This window comes from Periophthalmus magnuspinnatus, chromosome 2 (genome assembly GCF_009829125.3).
Source record: "Periophthalmus magnuspinnatus isolate fPerMag1 chromosome 2, fPerMag1.2.pri, whole genome shotgun sequence".
In the NCBI taxonomy this organism is placed as follows: domain Eukaryota; kingdom Metazoa; phylum Chordata; class Actinopteri; order Gobiiformes; family Gobiidae; genus Periophthalmus; species Periophthalmus magnuspinnatus.
Window position 1 is genome coordinate 16278948 of NC_047127.1, and position 23709 is coordinate 16302656.

Consider the following 23709-nt stretch of genomic DNA (forward strand, 5'->3'; position numbering starts at 1 on the left):
GCAGTGACACGCCCCTGGGCAATGACACGCCCCTTGGCAAAGACACGCCCCTCAGCAAAGACACGCCCCTTGGCAAAGACACGCCCCTCGGCAAAGACATGCCCCTCTGGAGACTGGGGAAGTGCGGGAGGGATCCGGACATCATGAAATTCTGAAGGGAGGGAATATAAGGAACAAAGGTTATGCAGATTGAAACCAAGAGTAACTTAGGATCAAAATACAAATGCATATGGAGGAACAAGGCTTAACCAGGATAAAAGCAGGACCAACCTAGGACCAAACCTGAACTAAAATAGGTCCAGTCACAGGCTAAACTAGGACACTCTGCAAGACCCACTTTTGTTCTATTATCATAACATAACATTGAGAAGTTTACCTGGTTTTCAGTTCTGGTTCAGTACTGGTTCAGTCTTGTTGGTAGAATATAAAGTGAACACATTCTTTGCAGGTTTAAGATCTGAATCGGTTTAAATTCTTTCCTCAGCTGTTTCTCCAAATGAACGACACGCTCACAACAGGCCAGATCTGAACTGCAACCGGGTCTAAACCAGGACTGAACTAGGTTTAAACAAGTTCTAAACACAGTTTAAACTTGGTTTCTAACTCAGGGTTAACAGGTTCTAAATGTGAAATAAACCAGGACTAAACAAAGACTGAACCAGGACTAAATCAGAACTAAACCAGGACTGAACCAGGACTAATCCGGGACTAAACTGGGACTAAACCAGGACTAAACCAGGACTGAATCAGGACTAAACCAAGACTAAACCAGGAAATGTCTACACATTGTCTGAAGGACTTAGCTCCAAACCAGAGGTAAACTTCAAATAAATCAAAAGCATTCCAGACCTGTAGCGATGCAGTGGAGTCTCTCTGAGTGTATGAGCTGTTACATAAGTCTGGACCAAACTGACTGACCATCATCGATGGAGAGAGGCATTGATCAGCAAGAGTTCAGGCACAGCACAGGGGTCACAGCCACATCTGAAATGGGACCTGGTTTAGTCCTAGTTTAGTCCTGGTTCAACCTTTTTTAGACCTGGTTTAGTCCTGGTTTAGTCCTAGGTTCAGCCCTTTTTTTAGACCTGGTTTAGTCCTGGTTCAGTCCTGGTTTGGTTCCATACAGCACCGTCACATTTAAAATGGGACCAAACAAGGGATTATGCTTAGTCACATGTGAAATATACAAGGGGCTTTGAGCTTTGAGTCCTGGGTGTATAGTAATAGTAATAGTGGAGTTGTAAAAAATATTGAAAATCAGATACTAATCAATACTAAAACTAGTATCAAAAGGAGATACTCATAAGCAGGTATGACACTAAAATAGTCCCATTCACAGGACAGAAATTAACCTTTTCTGAAGAGATTTAGAATGATGTTGAGCTGTATCAGAACAAGTCTAAGACACATAAACTAGTATACACCCATGGAGCACCAGTGTTTTTTTATTATTATTATTATCATCATCATTGCGGTATCAGAATCAGTACTGAGTCTATTTTATTTATTTTTTTTAGTATTGTGGCAGCACTAGATATTAGATAAGAGAGAGATAGATAGATAGATAGATAGATAGACAGATAGATAGCGGGTGTCTGCTGTTGTTGAGGATGGTCTGCATCAGACTCCTCATCCTCTTCTCCACCAGCTCCCCAACAGAGTCCACCCTCCCACCCATCACTGACACACACTTCCCGATTAGCTTATCAAGCCTGTTACGGTGGGGCGGGTGCGGAGAGATCCGGGCAGCAGTCGAAGGCGGGGACCTCGACGACCGGATCTCCGGACATGGAGACTAGCTCTGGGGACATGGAATGTCACCTCGCTGGGGGGGAAGGAGCCTGAGCTTGTGCGGGAGGTTGAGCGTTACCGGCTAGATATAGTCGGCCTCACCTCCACGCACAGCTTGGGCTCTGGAACCCAACTTCTTGAGAGGGGTTGGACTCTCCATTTCTCTGGCGTTGCCCGCGGGGAGCGGCGGCGAGCTGGTGTGGGCTTGCTCATTGCCCCACAGCTCAGCCGCTGCGTGTTGGGGTTCACTCCGGTGAACGAGAGGGTCGCGTCCCTGCGCCTTCGGGTCGGGGACAGGTCTCTCACTGTTGTGTCGGCCTACGGGCCAAACAGCAGTGCAGAGTACCCGGCCTTCTTGGAGTCCCTGGGAGGGGTACTAGACAGTGCACCAACCGGGGACTCCGTTGTTCTCCTGGGGGACTTCAACGCCCATATGGGTAACGACAGTGACACTTGGAGGGGCGTGATTGGGAGGAACGGCCTCCCCGATCTGAACCCGAGCGGTGTTTTGTTATTGGACTTCTGTGCTAGTCACAGCTTGTCCATAACAAACACCATGTTCGAGCACAAGGGTGTCCATCAGTGCACATGGCACCAGGACACTCTAGGTCGGAGGTCGATGATCGACTTTGTTGTCGTGTCATCTGACCTTCGACCACGTGTCTTGGACACTCGGGTGAAGAGAGGGGCTGAGCTGTCAACTGATCACCACCTGGTGGTGAGTTGGATCCGCTGGCGGAGGAGGAAGCCGGACAGACCTGGCAGGCCCAAGCGCATTGTGAGGGTCTGCTGGGAACGTCTGGCGGAGCCCTCTGTCAGGGGGGTCTTCAACTCCCACCTCCGGGAGAGCTTCTCCCTGATCCCGGGGGAGGTTGGAGACATGGACTCCGAGTGGGCCATGTTCTCCACCTCTATTGCCGATGCGGCTGCTCGTAGCTGTGGTCGTAAGGTCTGTGGTGCTTGTCGCGGCGGCAATCCCCGAACCCGGTGGTGGACACCGGAAGTAAGGGATGCCGTCAAGCTGAAGAAGGAGTCCTATCGAGCCTTGTTGGCTCGTGGGACTCCTGAGGCAGCTGATGAGTACAGGCGGGCCAAGCGTGCCACGGCTCGGGCAGTCACAGAGGCAAAAACTCGGGGTTGGGAGGAGTTCGGGGAGGCCATGGAGGAGGACTATCGGACGGCCTCAAAGAGATTCTGGCAAACCGTCCGACGCCTCAGGAGGGGAAAGCAGTGCTTCACCAACACTGTTTACAGTGCGGGTGGAGAGCTGCTGACTTCGACTGGGGATGTTGTCGGGCGGTGGAAGGAATACTTTGAGGATCTCCTCAATCCCACTGTCACGTCTTCCGAGGAGGAAGCAGAAACTGGGGACCCAGAGGCGGACTCGTCCATCACCCTGGCTGAAGTCACTGAGGTGGTTGGCAAGCTCCTCGGTGGCAAGGCTCCGGGGGTGGACGAGATCCGTCCTGAGTACCTCAAGTCTCTGGATGTTGTGGGACTGTCTTGGCTGACACGTCTCTGCAACATCGCGTGGCGGTCGGGGACAGTACCTGTGGAATGGCAGACCGGGGTGGTGGTCCCTCTGTATAAGAAGGGGGACCGGAGGGTGTGTCCCAATTACAGGGGAATCACACTCCTCAGCCTTCCCGGTAAGGTCTATTCCAGGGTACTGGAGAGGAGAATCCGACCGATAGTCGAACCTCGGATTCAGGAGGAGCAGTGTGGTTTTCGTCCTGGTCGTGGAACACTGGACCAGCTCTATACTCTTCATCGGGTCCTCGAGGGTTCATGGGAGTTTGCCCAACCAGTCCACATGTGTTTTGTGGATTTGGAGAAGGCATTCGACCGTGTCCCTCGTGGTGTCCTTTGGGGGGTGCTCTGGGAGTATGGGGTCCGGGGCTCTTTGCTAAGGGCTGTCCGGTCCCTGTATGTCCGGAGCAGGAGCTGTGTTCGCATTGCCGGCAGTAAGTCAGACCTGTTCCCGGTGCATGTTGGACTCCGCCAGGGCTGCCCTTTGTCACCGGTTCTGTTCATTATATTTATGGACAGAATTTCTAGGCGCAGCCAGGGGCCGGAGGGGGTCTGGTTTGGGAACCACAGGATTTCATCTCTGCTGTTTGCAGATGATGTTGTCCTGATGGCTTCTTCGAGCCAGGACCTGCAGCAGGCACTGGGGCGGTTTGCAGCCGAGTGTGAAGCGGCTGGGATGAGAATCAGCTCCTCCAAATCCGAGGCCATGGTTCTCGACCGGAAAAAGGTGGTTTGCTCTCTCCGGGTGGGTGGTGAGTCTCTGCCCCAAGTGGAGGAGTTCAAGTATCTCGGGGTCTTGTTCACGAGTGAGGGAAGGATGGAGCGGGAGATTGACAGGCGGATCGGTGCAGCGTCTGCAGTGATGCGGTCGCTGTATCGGTCCGTTGTGGTAAAGAAGGAGCTGAGCCGGAAGGCGAAGCTCTCGATTTACCGGTCAATCTACGTTCCTACCCTCACCTATGGTCATGAGCTTTGGGTAATGACCGAAAGGACAAGATCGCGGATACAAGCGGCTGAAATGGGCTTCCTCCGCAGAGTGGCCGGGCGCACCCTTAGGGATAGGGTGAGGAGCTCGGTCACACGGGAGGAGCTCGGAGTAGAGCCGCTGCTCCTACACGTTGAGAGGAACCAGCTGAGGTGGCTCGGGCATCTGCTCAGGATGCCTCCTGGACGCCTCCCTAGGGAGGTGTTCTGGGCATGTCCCACCGGGAGGAGGCCCCGGGGAAGACCCAGGACACGCTGGAGGGACTATGTCTCTCGGCTGGCCTGGGAACGCCTTGGGGTCCCACCGGAGGAGCTGGAGGACGTGTCCGGGGTGAGGGAAGTCTGGGAGTCCCTGCTTAGACTGCTGCCCCCGCGACCCGGGGTCTTGGTCCTAGTCTAGTTCATGTTGACCCTAGTTTAGTCCAGGTTTAGACCCTAGTTTAGTTCAGGTTTAGACCCTAGTTTAGTCCAGGTTTAAACCCTAGTTTAGTCCAGATTTAGACCCTAGTTTAGTCCAGGTTTAGACCCTAGTTTTGTTCAGGTTTAGACCCTAGTTTTGTTCAGGTTTAGACCCTAGTTTAGTCCAGGTTTAAACCCTAGTTTAGTTCAGGAATAGACCCTAATTTAGTCCAGGTTTAGACCCTAGTTTAATCCAGGTTTAGATCCTAGTTTAGTCCAGGTTTAAACCCTAGTTTAGTCCAGATTTAGACCCTAGTTTAGTCCAGGATTAGACCCTAGTTTTGTTCAGGTTTAGACCCTAGTTTAGTCCAGGAATAGACCCTAGTTTAGTCCAGGAATAGACCCTAATTTAATCCAGGTTTAGACCCTAGTTTAATCCAGGTTTAGATCCTAGTTTAATCGAGATTCAGACCATAGTTTAGTCCAGGTTTAGACCCTAGTTTAGATCAGGTTTAGACCCTAGTTTAGTTCAGGTTCAGCATTAACATCTCCATGGAGACAGAGTGCTCACCACCATTTACACTGGAATATTTTATTAATAAAGTGAAGAGTTATTGTTTTTATTAACTATAGATTTTGATCAAATGTTCTGTACAGTTTAAACATTTTAATTAAAAACACAACTGCATTACAAATAATTGCTCACTGTAAAAAATTTACAAGACATCTGCATGGATGGAAAATTATGTTGCCATGGCAATTAACAGTTTAAACCAAACAGTACATCTTTTGAATGGGAAAGAGGCTTCAAAAGGTCACCAGGAAGGTGAAATTCAAGAATAAACCAATCACAGCCCCCCTCTGAGCTCCGCCTCCAGCTCCTCTAGAGGGGCGTGGCCTGAGGGGACTTCACTCAGGGTTCTCCACCAGGGAGAGCGGTCAGACTGCAGCAGTGAATTGTGGGAGTCTCTGGCCTGAGCCACAATAGAAGGTGAGGGGCTAAGGTAAGACTCTGCCTCCAAGAGTGAGACGGAGGAGAGGCCCGGGGCTTCTGTACACAAGAGGGAAAAACAAACATTTTCATTTTACTTTAATTTACCTTTAACCTTTTCAAACATGTTTCATCTGCTCTGTTTGCTCTGTACCAAGATATTCAAGCAAACCTTAGGCTTGGGTAGTTTATAACGTTTGCCAAAGGTTGATTCACCTTTTTATTTTTATTTTTTACTTTTGAGATGAAGAGGGCAAAGTTAGAAAAGCACATGCTAAAACTTATATTTTTATAGGTTATTTTTTATTGCTGTTTTAACTTTAACAAAAACGCTGATTTGGGACAAAATAGTAGCAGTAGCAGCAGTATAAATAGTACAGAGCATGGTGAGTTCTATGTGGATGTAGCAGTAGCAGTAGTAATGCAAGGACCATACTAGTAGTTGTAGCAGTAGTACTAGTAAGACTAGTAGTACTACTACTAGTAGTAGTGTAGTAGTAGTAGTAGTAATACAGTTGAAACCAGAAGTTTACATACACTATAAAAAGACACCCTTTTTTTCGCCCTCACTGCCTGACATGAAATCAGACCAAACTTTTCCTATTTTAGGTCAATTAGCGTTACCAAAATTATTTCTATTTGCTAAATGCTCAAATAATGAGAGAAGGATTTTTTTTGACAATTTTCCATGACTTTCTTCAAAGTCAGAAGTTTACACACAGTTCATTAGTATTTGGTACCTTTGCCTTTAAACTGTATGACTTGGGTCAAATGTTTTGGATTTCCTTCCATAAGCTTCTCACAAAAGTTGGCAGGAGTTTTAGCCTATTCCTCCAGACAGAACTGGTGTAACTGAGCGAAGTTTGTAGGCGGCCTTACTCACACATTAGTTTTTAGGTCTGCCCATAAATTCTCAATAGGATTGAGATCAGAGCTTTGTGATGGCCACTCCAAAACATTTACTTTGTTATCCTTAAGCCACTTTATAGCCAGTTTGACAGTATACTTCAGGTCATTGTCTATTTAGAAGACCCATTTGTGCACAAGACTTAACTTCATGGCTGATATCTTGAGATGTTGCTTCAGTATTTCCACATAATGTTCTTTTCTCATGACGCATCTATTTTGTGAAGTGCACCGCTTCCTCCTGCAGCAAAACAACCCCAAAACATGATGCTGCCACCCCCATGGCACAGCTGGGATGGTGCTCTCAGACTTAAAAGCTTCCCTCTTTTTCCTCCAAACATAATGATGTTCATTATTTAGTTTAATCAGACCACAGGACATGTCTCCAAAAATGAAGGTCTTTGTCCCTGTGTGAATTACAGTACAGCCAAATTCTAATTTCCATCCGAAGAAGAAAGTAATGAAAAGCTTTCTAAAAAAATCTTTCTCTCATTATTCTGGCATTCAGCAAACAGAGATAATTTGGTAATCCTAAATGACCTAAAACAGGAAATGTTTAGTCTGTTCTCATGTCAGACAGTGACAAAAAAGGGTATGTGTCTTTTTATAACGTGTATGTAAACTTCTGGTTTCACCTGTACCTGTAAGCATAGTGAGATCAAGTTGTGTCCTGGTGTACTAGTAGCAGTAGTAGTAGCAGTAGTAGTAGCATCATAGAAGCAGTAGTATTAGTAGTATGAATACCTCTAAACATACAGAGCTGTATGTGAGTGTAGTAGTAGCAGTTATAGTGATACTAGTGGTAGTATACCTCTAAGCATGGTGAGTTGTGTATGGGCAGAATATTTGCAGTAGTAGTTGCATCTTACCAGTTATAGTGATACTAGTAGTAGTATAAATGCCTTTTAGTATGATGTGTTGCATGTGGATGTAGTAGTAGTAGTAGTAGTAGTAGTAATACTAATACCTCTTAGCATGGTGAGCTGTGTTTTGGTGTGAGCCAGTAGAACCTGGATCCTCTGCTCTTGTCGTCTCCTCTGAACCACAGCCTCAGATTCTGAGACCCAGAGACTCTGCACCTCCTCATGGAGACAGAGACACTCCTCCAGAGACACACAAGAGGACTGAGGGACAAGAGAGAGGACTGAGAAACAAGAGAGAGGAATGACACAGAGACACACGAGAGGGCAGAGGGACTAGAAAGAGGAGTGAGACAGAGACAAAGAAGAGGATTGAGGGTCAAGAGAGAGGAGTGAGATAAAGACACATGAGAGGACTGAGGGACAAGAGAAAAAAACGTGAGACAGAGACAGAAAAGAGATCTGACGGAGAAGATAGAGGTGTGAGACAGAGACAGTATAAAGAAAACTGAGGGACAAGCAGGAGTGAGACCTGGTTCAGTCCTGATTTTGACCCCGGTTTTAAGGTGAGTTCACACTTCCTTGTTGTTTGGGTCCTTGTTTGAGCCCAGTTTAATCCATATGTAGACTTGGTTTGGTTCTGTTCCAGTCCAAACCAAGTCTAGCATCAGTTCATTTAGTCCCAGTTTAGTCCCAATTTTGATGTGGTCTATGTGCAAGTGTGAACACAAGGCCCAGTTAAGTACTGATCCTAATTCATGTTTAGTCCTGGTTTAGGCATGGTTTAGTTCTGGTTTCTATCTGGTTGTGGCTGTGGTCACAGGATGTTGGTACTTGGCAGTTGTAGTAAACTTACCGGGTGTAAAGTGATGTAATTGTCCACCTGCGTCTTCAGTTCTGCCCTCTGCCTGTCTGTCAAACCCTTCTGACCAGTCCAGAAGGAGGAGGGCGGGACTTTGGCGGCTCGACGGTGATCAAGGAACTGACGCACCTGGTACACAGATGTTCAAGTTGTATCAGCAGTAGTAGTCACAGTAGAAGTAGTAGCATCAGTAGTAGTAGCATTATTAGTATAATGGTTTGCACTGACCACTCTTTGGATAGGAGTTGTAGTAGTATTAGTAGCAGTAGTAGCATTAGTAGCAGTAATATTAGCATGAGTATTATGTTTTGCACTGACCGCTTTCTGTATTATGACCGCTGCTCTCTGCTCTGTGCGTCGGGTCTTCTCTCTCTCTTTGCTGCATCTGAACCTCTTTCTCTCTCTGAAGCCTCTCCACTGAGTCTGGATCAGGAGGGCGGCACGACGCTCACACTCTAACAGGTAAGAGCTCACCTGATCTGAACACACATATACACAACATGATGCATGCAAACACACACACATACACACACAGGTAACAGCTCACCTGGTCTGTGTATCTACACATATACACATGATACACACACATAAACTCTGCCAGGTAACCACTAACCTGGTTTAGACCTGGTTTAGGACCACAGACTGTATAAAGCAGTGGACTAAGTGAGAGTGAGGTCACCCACAGTGTTCGGCTACAGCTCATCAAATGAAGCTCATCAAGGCTAGTGGTTACGGGGTGAATTTGGAGCCAGACGCCATATTTGGAATTTCGACCGCAAGTATCACAGCTACCCAAGAGCCAATCTCGAGAGAAGCTGTGGAAGGTAAGACCCCTTCCCACCCACACCACTGATTTAGCAGAGGGTGGGCGTTTTGTAACTCTGTCAATCAAATCTGTTCATAACTCTAGCGAGAGCGATCTCAAGGAAAGAAGGCAGCTGATTTGTTACTTATAAATGTTCATATTTTGAGTTACGGACACAATAGCAAAATAAAATACCAGGATCACATAGAACGGATCAATATAAACATTTTAAGACTAAAATGATGAGCCTGACAGCAGCAGTTACAGAGAGAGGGGCCAGACTTTTCTAATGTAAAGTGAAATGGAGCCAGAGTTAATGGAGCAGGAAGCGCAGCCCATGAACACCTTCTATTTGGAATGCGACAGCTAGCAGGTTAGCTATGTCCATTGATATATACAGTCTATGTTTAAGACCCTGGTCAGTAGTAAACCTGTCCGATATTATCCATTGTAAGTTCATATGAGGTGTACCTGGAGGCAGGAGCTGCAGCAGCTGTCTCTGTTTAAGGTGGAACTTTCTTCTGGCCTGCTGCCGCCTTAAATTCACCTGAAACACACACAGACTTGTGGGTTGCAGTCAGGGTCATGGAGATCAGAGGTCACAGAAGTGAGAGAGGGCAGAGGTTGCAGACTGACCTGGTACCGTAGCATCTCCTCGCAGAGCTGAGCCTCCTGCTGTTTCTGCTGTTGCTGCCTCCGAGCCCTGAACCAGAACAAATAAACTACATGAAAGTCCTGGTCCAGATTAGGTTCAATCCAGTTTCAATCCTGGTCCTGGTCTGGCCCAGCCCAGTCCTGGTTTAGTACCTGTACTTTCTCTGTAAAGTGCTCACAGCTCTGTTGAGGTTCTTGACTCTTCTTCTAGTTTTATGGGACCTCCAGGCCGCTTGGATCACACAGGCTGCTCGCACGCGCTCAATGTCATCCTAAACAGGAAAATGTCATCCTATCTGAAGTTTTAAATATAAACAGAACATTTTTCCCAACATAACATTCACATGCAAGTACACAGTGCTACTAGTCGCCCTGGTGCAATTTGGTTTAAGTCTAATTTAGGCATGGTTTACATCTGGTCAAGACCTGGTCAGACCTACTTCTGATTTTGACCTTGTTTAGACATTATTTAGACCTGGTTTAGACTTGTTTAATCTGGGTTTAGCCCTGGCTTTCTGAACTTAATCGTGGTTTATTAATACATTTGTCTAGTCCTTTCACAGAGGGCCACAGGTTAGGCTTTGTGCCAGTCCCAAGCCTAGATAAATGAAAAGGTGTAAAACATATACCACCAATACGACAATTTCTGTTCATACGCTGATCTGAGAGGACTCACCGAGCTCTCACTCGACTGGATAATTTTGATCAGCTGATCCACTTCCTGGTCATAGCCCCGCCCCCTCCAGTCTTTGCTCAGGAGACTGTCCAAACCTGAGTCCAAAACCAGATTAAAAAGTCTGAACACAATATTTAGATAAAATAAATAAAAATAAAAGCATGACTGACCTCTGAAAGCCCGGAACAGCGGCGGGAGGCGGGTTCTCAGCTGATGAGCAAACAGCAGCAGGAGTCTGACAGAAGCCCCACCCACCTGTGCTTCAGAGCTGACGGCTAATTGGCTGACGATGTCATTGAGCAGCAGAATGACAGTGTCATCGGACAAACCGCTCACAAAGTCCCTGTAACATTAGGTGTGTTTAAGATGAGCACAATAGTGAAGGTGGTGAAGGTGGTGAAGGTGGTGAGAGCAGGTGAAGGTAAAAAAAAAAAAAAAAGCAACACCTGCCTTCACCTTTGCTCTGGTGATCTGGTGTCAGTCTGTGGTGTGTGGGGAAACAGGTGAGTGCACTCACAAAGTTTTTTGTAGTTTTATTGAGTCTAATGCTTCAAATGAAAACCAGATCTGTCCCTTCACTGGAACTGTGTGATCTGAAGCCATCTGGCTGTTCTCGGTCTTGAGGAGTGTGCAAGCTGATTTCAGCCCTATCCTTCTCATGTCGGCTGCAGCTACCTGCTCTCACCGACAATCCAGGCAAGGATTTCAGCAGCTTAAACACACCACTTACTATGTAAAAAAAAATGTTTGGGAAAAAGTTGAAAACATTAAAAGGTTCTGTTGTTTTTGTCCAGTTGACAGAATGACATTTTCTTTTGCTATAAGACCTACCTGGATGCTATACGACCTACCTGGATGATGAGCGGATTTACACAGATATAATAGCTGAATATTGAGATATAGGGCAGCCAAGTGACTATGTGTTTTGTTTTTACTTTTTTCACTGTAATTGTCATAGTCATTGTATCAAGTCAGAGAAAAATAGAAGGTCTCTGGTTTAGTTTTGGTTTAGAGCTAGTCCCGTTTTGAGTATTGGTTCAAACCTGATGTTGTCCTGTTTTAGCCATGGTTTAGTTCTGGTTCAGTCCTGAGTTAGTCCTGTTTTAGTCCTGGTCTAGACCTGGTTCAGACCTGATTTAGTCCTGGTTCAGTCCTCAGTCTGAAATCTAATCTCTCCAATAAGTGATTACTTTCCATGTGTTTATATAGAGTAGTATGTGAGTAATGTATTATGTGTAAAGACATTACCTGGATGAGGAGCAGGTGTGAGTCCAAAGCTGAACACAGAGGAGAGACACAGACGCCTCCTCACACATCTGTAGCTGCTCGTAATAAACGGAGCTCAGCACTAAAACCACAGTAACACAGGATCAGTAACACATGAATGAGCACAGAGCAGAGATACATACGGCTCCTCACACATTTGCAGCTGCTCGTAATGAACCGAGCTCAGGACTAAAATGTCCGTGACACAATCTGACATACAGGGAGGGCATCTGACACATGTTATGTTCACACTGTTCTTCACTATGTATTGTACCTTGTGTGGTCAGATGTGGGTACGTCTGCAGTAACCAGCCCACAGAGTCCAGAACCTTCTTCAATAGATGCAGCCTCTGATAGAGAAGGAAGAGAGAATCAGAATCACTATTTGAATGATATTCTGTGTAAAAGCTGCTAACCCTGTAGTTTAGACCTTTACAAACATGTTCTCAAATGTTCCTGCGTGTCAGATGCTCTCCCTGTGTCTCCATGGGGTTTTGGACAGGTTTAAAGTGTGAACTTTGGCAATCGCAAGGCTTATTAGAAAAAAAAATCTAATTGCTTTAAGGGAATGTGACACAGGGACACCATTGTTAAGCTCTAGCCCTTATTATGCATTTAAAACCTCATATCACACAGGCTAAACTCACCTCTGCCTCCTTCATGAGGCGAGCAGCCAATAAGAGCAGAGCGTTTATGACTGATGGCAGGAACAGCCTATCAAATGCCTTAGATTGGTCCCCAGGTTCCACCCCCGCACAACAGGAGCTGGAAACAGAACTGAACATCACTTTAAAGAGTCTATTCATCACATAACAGTTAAATATAATGGCAGACTGGTGTTGTCCAGAATTAGTTCTAATTTAGTTAAAAAGTTGTTTTGAATGAAAGGAGCAAATGTTACAGTGCATGTGACAGGTCAGACTCCTCATTTCACTAAAATAAATCTACGGTATATATCATTATATTTTGATTTTTACTAAAACTTTTCCCTAGTTTTTTCTAGTTTTGGTGAAGTTTATAATGTTCCTTCCTGGTTGGACATGGGCAGCAGATGTGATATACGTAGAGGTAAATACAAAACTGTTACATATCAACCATAATGTAAACAATGCAATAGTTACGATTAGACTAATACGAATAAATTAATGTTTAAACGTTCAGAAAATGCCTTCCTTGCATAGGTAGAGATTCTGTTTTACAGCTCAGAGCTACTTCCTGCATTTCTTTACTTTTCAACTTTTTTCCACAAACTGACACTTAACTGATGTAACACTACGATAAAAAATTAGCACAGTTACTATCCCACCAAACCAAGTCAGAATTAGACAAACATGAAAATCTGTCAGATGCCCTTTAAGAATGATTTGATTGTAAACCTGAGTATCTGAGTGAGCGTAGCAGCTGCGTTCACGTCTCCTTTGATGTGTCTGGGCTCCAGTAAAGAGACACACTGAGATAAAACTCCGCTCTCAAACAAACAGGACTTCAGACGAGTCAGGAGAGAGACACCTGTTTGCAGAGCAGCCACTGTCAGAGCATCTAGAGAAGGAAGAGGGAGGAAGAGAGAGGAGAGGTTACTCAAGTTAAGTCTGGAAACTCTTTTTTTAGAAACCACTTTTCTTGTATGCTTGTGTGTTTTAAAGGTGCACAGTGCAACTTTTCTGGTGCACACCTGCAGGTGGAGGTCATGCAAAAAGTGCTATTTATGCAGGAGAAAGAACTGTTAAATGGTATATTTATATAAAGAGTTTAATTTGCTTTTTTACAGATAAATGCCAAAAAATACCAAATCTAATACCAAGCTAATCGACTAAGGACTACAGCTGCATTGTCTCCATCAAGATGTTATAATTTACTTAGAATGTTCCATAGTTGGCCTTCAATTTATCAAACTCCATGAAGACATACCCCACCAGGTCAAGTTACAAGTCAGATCTGTAGAACAATATATGTTTTAAGAGGTTGTTTTTTTTTTAGCAAATACCCATAATAAAAGCAATGCAATTCAGATGTTCAATGTCATACTGTGGAATATTGCAGGCAAAGCAATGACACGGAGCTGAGTAGACAGCAGACACCCCACCAGTAACAAATCAGAACTATTTAACATAGAGCACTTTTAAATAGTGATGCAATGTAAAAAAATAAAAGTAGTAAAGTACTGTACTTAAGTGCAAATGTTAGGTATCTGCAGTTTACTTAAATACATTTTAAAGTGATACCTTTTACTTCATTACATTTTTAACTGGACTGAAAAGTAGAAGTATTTTTTATTATTATCTGAGATCTGCTGAAAAGGCTGAGGTTTATTTTTAAGACATTCATAGTTTGAGCAAACAAAAATATACCAGTAAAAACAGCTAGAAAAAAAAATTATTCAATTGTTTCTGTTGAAAAAATATCTGAAAAAATATATACCTTTATCAAAATGAATACAACTGAAGCTTTATTAGATCTCAGAAGCAGCATGAAATACTTTTACTTTTTATCCTTTAAGTACATTTTTAAATGTGTACTTTCATACTTAAGCTCATTTTTTCATGTAATACTTTTGCTTTTACTTGAGAATTGTTTTGCTCTGTACTTTTACTTAAGTACCAAAATTGAGTATTTCTGTCACCACTTCATTTAAGACATGGTTCCCTGTAGTGAACTTTACTTAAATTTTAAATAAAAGCTCTGGCAGTTTGTTAATTCAACCAAATCAAATTCCTCAAAGGCATTTAGACTGACATGAGGTAGTAAACAGAGTAAACAAAGGCATGTGCAGAACATAAAAGTATAATCAAATCTTCTTGTTATAGATTTATGGTATAGAGGCTAAAAATTAAAGTTCCAAAATGGCTCCTACAGGTTGTGAGTTTCTTTGACTTCCCACCGTTCAGTCGCTGGTTCAGTAGCTTCATTTTGTCCCCTGCGCTGCTCTCCTTCTGCTGCAGTATACTCCTCAGCTCAGACACGATCCTCTCCACGTTCAGAGGCTCCATACCAACAGTGCACTGTAACTATATAAAAAAAGACTCTACATCGGCCATACCATAGAGTGTGTATAAATACTTGTACATACTCACTGTGAATACCTCTATAACGAGTCTGTGATACCGACTAAAACGCGTTAGAAGTTGAACTGACAGTTGGACAGTTGTTAGCATTAGCCGAAGCTGTTTCGTTTCTAAGGCAACCTGACGTCATCACGCACAGACCCCGCGCACGCCCATTTTTCTGCACCACTCCTCCTAATTTTTTTGAAAATTAGTCAAATGTGTTAAAATATAAATTATAGACTATGCAGCAATTTGCTATATTTTCATTGTGCTATTTTATATCATTTTAAAATAACAAAAATGGGAGACGTAATTTTATTTAATTTTAGCAGTCTGTCTGTAGCTGTATGTGCGGCTCAGGTCCAGCAGATGGCAGCAGATAGTACATAAAAACGGCGGTGTTTCAGACTAATCATTTTCAGGTTACGTCAATAAAGCTTTACCAGCAGGTTATTGAACAGATTACTCACACTAAGAAATGTCCACATTCTCCCGTAAACATGCGTCAAGAGTGTACAACTGAAATGTCCATATTAAGTAATATTAAGTAATAATAGAGTTTAATAATAGTGTTCATTGTAAGCAACAGCTCTGGAGCTTTCATTTCATTCTGTTTTAGACCAATAACTTATTTAAATGGACTCGGGTTTACCATCGGTCTCATGATATCGATCACAAAATATTAGGACTAGACTAAGTGTAGTCTGTCAGTTTAACGAGGCTGCGTCTGATGGTGAACTTGAATGCTCTAAATAAAGACAGCACAGAGGAGCAGATCTGTGCCTTTAGAGCACAAATATAAACATTATAAACATTATAACAGCTTTATCCCCGCTCATTGAACCCGAAGCCTCCTGTTGGACGCACGGAGCCTTGTCGATACTCTATATCGGCGCCAGTATCGATACTTATGCCTCATATTTATCAGATCTGCGGTGATTGATGATCTCGGGACAGATGTGCAGGAATGACCGTTACGCACGCGACGTCGCTGATAGTAGTCCGCCGCCGAGGGGCGTGGCCTGCTCCAGCTGCAGTGCACGGGCTCCGTCTGTGTCCGCGGTGCGCATGCGCCCTGCATCTGACGGACGGACGGACATCAAGCAGCAGCGGCGGCGGAGCGGCACCGACGGGATGTGGGCTTACGCACGCACGAGCAGCACCGAAGCACGAGCCTCGTTCATGGCGGCGCGCGGGTAACGGACCGGAGGAGCACAAGCCAGCCACACGAGGAGCAGCGTGAGGAGCGGCGCGAGGAGGAGGATGAATCCGGCGGAGGCAGACGCGGGCCCGGACCCAGCCGCGGCAGGTCTGTGCGCGTACCCGTGCATGTGTGTGCGTGTGTGCGCGCGTTGCCGCCATGATGCCTCCACATCCGCCCATTCACCGACCCCCGAGCACAGTCCCTTAGCACCCGCACCTCTGTACCCTCACCTCAGCGCCCCGCGCCTCTGCGTCCACACCGCGTTTCACCGGGGCAGGGCGCGCGCGAGGCCTCCACACACGCGCACGCGGCCGACCGTAGCCCATTAACTACCTGCGGATCACGTGACTCTCTGCTCCTCGGATCCTCACAGCCCATGTCTGCCCGCGCCTCTCTCCGTCCTCCGCCTTTTGTCCCTCTCTTCCTCTCTCGTCTTCCTCCTCTTTCTCTCTCCTCTCCACGCCTCTGTCATCCTCGCGGAGTCCGGGACTCCTGCTTTGATCCGAAGCCGTTGTTCGTCTTGCGCTCATTAAGTACCTGTGGGTCACGTGATTGGTTGATTTTGTTCCTCGCGCTGGCCCGGTGGTCGCATCTTCGCAAACTCTGTTCTTAGAAAATCCTCTCCTCCTCTCCTCCTCTCCTCGTGCTGGTTACCTGCAGGTCACGTGACTTTACCTGGTGTCGTAATGCACTGGAGGTGTTGAGGCTGAGACTGATGCTGGTGTTAAGGACAGATCAAATCACAGTTTAAACATGCCACATGTTATTTACATAGGTGATGTACAGAGGAGAAGTGGATATGGGGCTAAAGGATGCTCAGGTTAAACAGGACAGCAGAGGATGAGCAAAGAGATTTATGAGAGGGTCAGAGGAGCAGAGAATGCAGAAGGAGAGGGTCAGAGGACCAGAGAAGGGGATCAGAGGAGCGGAGGATGTGGAGGGGATGGTCAAAGGATGCAGAGGAGAGGGTCAGAGAAGCAGAGGATGTAGAATATGCAGTGGAGCAGAGGATGCAGAGGGAGAGGGTCAGAGGAGCAGAGGAGGAGATCAGAGGAGCAGAGGATGCACAACAGGAGGTCAGAGGAGCAGAGAAGAGGGTCAGATGAGGCAAAGGTTGTGGAGGATGTAGAGGAGAGGGTCACAGGATGAAGTCATTGCTTGTAGTGAATGAGTCTATTCAAGGAATTGTCCTTATGTGTTGTTCTTTTATTGTCTTGTATGGAGCAGATTGATCCCAGACTGATTGTAGTATAGTACTATAGTATCATTGTATTAGTAGTAGTAGCAGCAGCAGCAGCAGCAGCAGCAGCAGCAGCAGCAGCAGCAGCAGTAGTAGTAGTAGTAGTAGTAGAGACTGTATATGCATAATGGCAGTCACATCTCTGCATCTGGGTGTCTCAGGGCAATGATTAACTAAAAGGCAAATGCATTATGATAGTCTGGTTGAAGTACATGCAGTGTCAACTGTAGTATCAGTATTAGAATAAAAAAATAGTTTGAGTATCAGTAGTGTTTGTAGTGGTAGTAGTAGTAGTAGCAGCAGTAGCAGCAGTATTTGTGGACTGTACTAGTTTATTTCTGGTTTCTTTGTTACATTTAGTCTGACATTTTAAACAAAGCAATTGTCTCCTGTCTTTTTCTCTCCTCCTTCCCTCTCTCTCTCTTTTTGTCAGTACTGTTTCAGGTTCACTGGAGTGTATGTCTCTCCTCTCTCCTTTCCTCACTCTCTCCTCTCTATCTCTACCTCTCCTCTGTCCTCTCCCTCTTTCTTTCTCCCTCCCTCCCCTTTCATCTTTCCCCCCTCTCTCTCCTCTCTCTTTTCCCTCACACCCTCGCTCTCTCTCCCCTCCTCTTTCTTCTCTCTCTCTCCTCTCCTCCCTCTCTCCCTCTGGCTCTGTCTCTGTTCTGGGATCAGTCTCTTGTTGAACAGATCCACTGTGTCTTGTCACTCAAAACACTCTCCCTCCAAATACTCACTTTTGCAACAACTCACAAAGTCCTCTTAAAGTCTAAATCAGGACTAAACCAGGGACTAAACTGGGACTAAACCAAGACTAAACCGGGGTCTAAACTCGGATTAAACTGGGACTAAACCAGGGACTAAACCAGGACTAAACCAGGGACTAAACTGGGACTAAACCAGGGACTAAACTGGGGTCTAAACTCGGATTAAACTGGGACTAAACCAGGGACTAAACTGGGACTAAACCAAGACTAAACTTGGGTCTAAACTCAGATTAAACTGGGACTAAACCAGGGACTAAACCAAGACTAAACCAAGACTAAACCGGGGGGCTAAACTCGGATTAAACTGGGACTAAACCAGGCACTAAACCAGGACTAAACTCGGATTAAACTTGGATGGGACTAAACCAGGGACTAAACCGGGACTAAACCAGGGACTAAACTGGGACTAAACCAGGACTAAACCAGGGACTAAACTGGGACTAAACCAAGACTAAACCAGGGACTAAACCAAGGACTAAAGCACGACTAAAGCAGGACTGAACTAGGACTGAACAAGGACTAAAGCAGGACTAAACCAAGACTGAAGCAGGACTAAACGAGGACTAAACCAGGGACTATAGCAGGATTAAACTAGAACTGAACATGGTCTAAGCCAGAACTGAACCGGAACTATACCAGGGCTAAACCAAGTCTAAACCAGGACTAATCCAGAACTGAACTAGGGCTAAATCAGGGCTAAACCAGGACTAAACCAGAACTAATCCAGGACTGACCCATGACTGAACCAGGACTAACCAGGGCTGGTTTAGTCCTAGTTCAGTTTTTAGACTAAACCTGGACTAGGACTAAACCAGGACTAAACACCCTTCTTTATGTAGGGGGTCAGAGTGGTGAAAAATTAGCACCGTTACCATGGGAACTTTAATAATTTAAACCAAATATTCTATCCTTTAAATGATCAAAAGTCCTCAAAATGTCATTGATAACCAGGAGGCAGAGCCATTTAAATGGCTCTGACTCCTGACATGAGTACGATTCCTCTTACTGCTTTTTTATTATTGTTGTTACTCATCTAATCATAACTCAAATGGTGGATTTATTCCTTGGGATCCAGACTCCACACTTCTCCAGTACAAATTTTGTTTGTAAAAGATGGGTGATCAATGAGCGCCTTTGTTTCACACGGGCCACTGAAATAAACAAAGCTGATCGGATGGTCACGTTTGGTTCTGGTTCGAGATGTGACAGAAGGAGTGGCGACCAGACTGGATTTGACCATAGACTGTATAAAGACATGGGCTAAGTAAGTTTGACGTCACCTTTAACACTCGGCTCCAGTCAAATGAAGCTAGTCGACGCTAGCTGTTATAGGGGAGAATCTGGAGACGAGTTCCATATTAGGAATTCTGACCGCAAGTATAGCAACCAAAGAGCCAATGCAGAATGAGGCTGTTGAAGGTAACGCCCCTTCCCTCCCTCAACGCTGGTTTAGCAGGGGGTGAGTGCTTAGCAACGCTGACAATCAAACCTGTTGCTAATACAAGCAGGAGCGACGATGGGGAACGAAGGTGCCTGATTTGTCTCTTATTATTAATGAATCTTAATTTATGGACAAAAAAGTTAAATAAAAACACCAGTAGGTTAATCAGAACATTTTACGACCAAAATGATGGTCTGTCAGCAGCAGTAGAATGTGAATTGGAGCCAGAGTAATGGAGCCGGATTGCACCCATGCTCACTTCCTATGTCCATTTATATACACAACCTATGGATCTACCAGACAAATGGATTTGGACTTTCAGACCAAATAAATGTGATGTTTTCTGTTTAGGGTCAGAGAAAAAGGACACAGTTCGGGCGGTGGATGTTCTAACGGTGCTCAGAGAGAAAGTGGCCTTCGTCTCAGGTACAAAATCATTCATATCTGTTCAACTGAAAATGTGTTTGAAATTACAGTTTTTTTTAAAAAAACTACAATGTGTTTTCATTTGAAGGTGGGCGGGACAAACGAGGAGGGCCAATCCTGACCTTCCCTGCCAGAACCAATCACGACAGAATAAAACAGGAAGACCTCAGCCGATTGGTCACTTACCTGTCCACCGTTCCCAGGTAACACATTTCTCACTACTATTATAGGATATATGAGGATGGGAGGGTGTCTGACTCTTTCTCTCTCCACAGTGATGATGTCCGCAGTAGGGGCTTCACAGTGGTGGTGGACATGCGTGGCTCTAAGTGGGACAGTGTAAAGCCAGTTCTCAGGACACTTCAGGAGTCCTTCTCGGCTCAGATCCACATGGCGCTGCTCATCAAACCTGACACCTTCTGGCAAAAGCACAAGACCAACCTGGGAAGCGCCAAACTCAGCTTCGAGGTCAGATACTGCTGATACTACTACTACTACTACTACTACTGCTACAACTGTTACTTACTACTGATACTACTGCAGCTGCTACTACTGCTACTACTACTTCCGCTGCTGCTACTATTACTACTACTATTACTATTACAACTGATACTACTTGCTACTGCTACTAGTGATACTACTACCACTGGTCCTACTACTGCTACTACTACAGCTACTACTACTATGACTACTGCTGCTACTACTACTAGTACTTCTCGTAGTACTATTATAATGCCTCTAGTTTAACCTGAGCTAGAGACAGGTCAGTTTTCAGGTGGAGTTTCTGTGTAACTGTCTGAGCAGATGTGTTGACCTGGTTTATGGTGAATATCTCTGTAGTTACTGGGTAGATCCACATGAAACAAAAGCTGGCACAAAGTTCTACATCTTCTCTGTCAGGGTAAATAAACAAAAGTCAAATGATTTTTTCACAGTAGCTTCAGAAAGTGGTGCCAGAGTCGTGATCGTTGTCAGTTGAAAGGACTTTAAGCCATAAGATTAATATGACAAGTTTGTGGAACCAATCCCAGATTAATAATGAGAAGGTTCAACACTTGTGCACCAGAAGTTTGGAGATTTCTTTAAAAACAGTGACTCCCCTATAGAGTTATATAGATACTTTGCAGCTAATGTCATCAACATTCCCTGGGGGTGTAATGCTAACTAAAGGCACTGTTCTGTCTGAGGCTTTGTTAGACTTTAATCTGAATTTTGTCTTAAACATTTGGACCATAAAGACCTGACTTAGCTGGAACTACAACAGGTTTCATTTAGTTGAAAATTAAGCTCCTAAACAGGACCATGAATGCTCGTTTTGATCACACAATCCTGAAAATGTGCTGTTTAAATCCATTTAGTATTTTTTCTTGAGTTTGAATGAGAGATCTTAAAACATTTTTTGACAGTGTTTGGTAATGTGTGCATTGTGTCACCATGGCCACTGCTCAACATTCTACCATAGCTATAGATATAGAACACCCCAAGTGTGATGTAACTGCAAAGTATAAAATAAGTGCTTGTTTCTCACCTTTCCTCTTGCCTGGTTGTGGTCTGGTCCTTCTCTGGTTCTCGGGTGCAGACGAGCCTGGTGTCTGTGGAGGGTTTGTCCCGCCTCATCGACCCCTCTCAGCTGACCGCAGACCTGGGCGGGTCCCTGGAGTACGACCATGTGGAGTGGACCGAGCTGCGCCTGGGTCTGGAAGAGTTCTCAGGGGCAGCACAGCAGCTTTTAGCCCAACTGGAGCAGCTCGAGGCTGGGCTGAACCGCCAACCTGAGCCTCAGGATGTAGACGAGGCCCGCAAGTATGACCACACAGCAAAACTGGGGGGGAGTACTGGGGTTAGACCAGGACTAAACTACTACTAAACCAGGGACTAAACCACGACTAAAACATGGACTAAAGCAAGACTAAACCAGGATCTAAACCAAGGCAAAAACAGGGACTAAGGTAGGACTAAACTAGGGACTAAATCATAATGTATATGGCAGAGCTAAAGATGACTGAACAAAGACCAAAACCAGGACTAAACCAGGGAATAACCTGGTTTAAACCAGGTCTAAACCTGGTCTGAACCTGGTCTAAATCAGGTTTAAACCAGGTCTAAACCAGGGCTCTTTGTTGCAGACTGCTTGAAGAACATAGCCGCCTGAGAAACACCATCTCTACAGCTCCTGTTGACGCCCTGGACAGAGAGGGGCGTAGCCTGTTGCAGAGAATGCGGCTTGGTCCCTCCCACAGTGATACTCCCTCAGAGGGGGGTGGGGCTGGGGGCGGGACTGGGACAGGTGGAGGGGCAGGTGGAGGAGGAGCAAGTAGTGGAGGTGGTACCTGGTTGTCAGGGGGCGCAGACTTCCAGAGCGTAGCCCCTAAAGTGTCGTCTCTTCTGGAGCGGATGCAGAGCTCTCGGACTCACCTGCTACAGCACTGGAGCGAGAGGAAAGTCCAACTAGAGCAGACGCTGCAGCTGCACCTGTTTGAGCAGGATGCCACCAAGGTATGTGCACTTCCTGTTAGAGGTACGCACATTTCCTGTTAAAGGTACACACACTTCCTGTTAAATGTACATACACTTCCTGTTAGAAGGACGCACACTTCCTGTTTGAGCATAATGCCACCAAGGTACACATATGGCTCTGGCTGAGAACTGTGCCGTCGTACCTCATATAATTTTCAGCATATTGTGCAGCTCGGGCTTGGTGCAAACACAGCAGCACTGCTCCGAGTTTGTGTGTCCAACACAACAAAACAACAGCTGCACCGGGGCAGTGCAAGCGGCGCGCAATGTTAGACCGATGAATATGTTAATTGTTGTTGTGACGTGTAAGTGTTGGTGGTGGGTGGGGCCGATGGTGCAGTTTGGCAGCCTTGCCTCTGTCAGTTGGTCCCAGGGCAGCTGTAGTAATAGTGTATGAGCACCACAGAGTGTGGAGGAAATGAAGAATACACCAAACTGTAAAGTGACTTTGAGTGTAGGGAAAAGCGCTGTATAAGATTAATGCATTATTATTATTATTATGATAAGATGCAAAAAATTTTACTTTCTAGTTTTTTACATACCTTTCACATGTCTCTTTTTATTTTACCAGGCAGCTCACGTGTGACAGGATTGTTCTGGTTATTGCAGATGTCTATATCATATTCTTTTTGTGTATATTTCAGATGTCGGAGTGGATCGCTCACAGTAAAGAGCTGTTCCTCCAGAGCATCACTGAGGTTGGACTCAACCACCAACACGCTCTGGAGCTACAGAGCCAGCACCAGCACTTCACTGCCAACTGCATGGTACTACTATTACTACTACTACTACTACTACTACTACTATTTCATATAGCCATTAGCATTAGCCCGCAAAAATTGCAAATTGTGAATAATTGAGCGGGAGTCAGCTGTTACCAACCCAGTGACCACATTTAGGCGTCTATGAATGTCCGTTACTTCTACTACTACTACAGTATAATTAGAACTACTACTTCCTCTTCCTTCAGAATGGCAGTGTGAACGTGGACAGCGTGGTCACTGTTGCCGCCCGTCTGGCTGAAGCAGGTCACTATGGCGCTGACCGCATCACCAAAGTGTCGTCACGGTTACAGGAGGACTGGAGCGCGCTAACCGCTGCGCTGGACCAGAGGAGCGCCACGCTGGGCATGGCCACAGGCTTCCACCAGGGGGCAGAGCAGGTGATAGGACCAATACTATGCTCAGAATATGACATCAGGCAAGTGTAGGCTGGTCAAACGCTTCTGCGTTTTCTTGAGCCTCACTCGTTTGAGTGTCGGCATCACAGGCGTCAAGACACCTGAGTTGAAAAATCTGAAATTTCTGTGAAATTTGCCTCAAATGCAAAGGTGTCTATGTAGAGGC

The 23709-nt window shown here is 45.4% G+C and overlaps 2 protein-coding genes across 2 annotated transcripts in view; one reads left to right on the plus strand and one right to left on the minus strand.

The window, feature by feature from the left end:
* Positions 1-5513: 5513 nt before the first annotated feature.
* On the minus strand, positions 5514-14685 carry LOC117381196 (IQ calmodulin-binding motif-containing protein 1-like). Its single transcript, XM_055226488.1, has 14 exons — positions 14603-14685; positions 13101-13263; positions 12372-12489; positions 11999-12074; positions 11707-11806; positions 10629-10801; positions 10459-10553; positions 9936-10054; positions 9765-9831; positions 9600-9675; positions 8642-8802; positions 8318-8452; positions 7569-7725; positions 5514-5755 (listed from the first exon to the last, which is right to left on the minus strand). Exons 1-14 carry the CDS (start codon positions 14628-14630, stop codon positions 5553-5555), a joined length of 1671 nt encoding a protein of 556 aa, XP_055082463.1. The 5' UTR covers positions 14631-14685; the 3' UTR covers positions 5514-5552.
* Positions 14686-16031: 1346 nt separating this feature from the next.
* Positions 16032-23709, plus strand: part of LOC117381867 (kalirin-like) — a 51404-nt gene continuing 43726 nt past the window's right edge. The window contains exons 1-8 of the mRNA XM_055226732.1: positions 16032-16077; positions 19772-19846; positions 19935-20049; positions 20122-20314; positions 21426-21649; positions 21973-22342; positions 23008-23130; positions 23334-23525. Of these exons, the coding sequence (XP_055082707.1) occupies positions 16032-16077; positions 19772-19846; positions 19935-20049; positions 20122-20314; positions 21426-21649; positions 21973-22342; positions 23008-23130; positions 23334-23525 (1338 nt within the window). The remainder of the gene's footprint in view (positions 16078-19771; positions 19847-19934; positions 20050-20121; positions 20315-21425; positions 21650-21972; positions 22343-23007; positions 23131-23333; positions 23526-23709) is intronic.

Bases quoted from the DNA above. Each gene is read 5' to 3' on its own strand.
- LOC117381196 (XM_055226488.1), bottom strand. From the start codon at position 14,630: ATGAAGCTACTGAACCAGCGACTGAACG. The intron at 12,075-12,371 runs GTGAGTTTAGCC...CTTCTCTATCAG, and splicing joins GCCTCATGAAGGAGGCAGAG to AGGCTGCATCTATTGAAGAA. The intron at 8,803-9,599 runs GTACACCTCATA...ATGTGTGTTCAG, and splicing joins GCTGCAGCTCCTGCCTCCAG to ATCAGGTGAGCTCTTACCTG.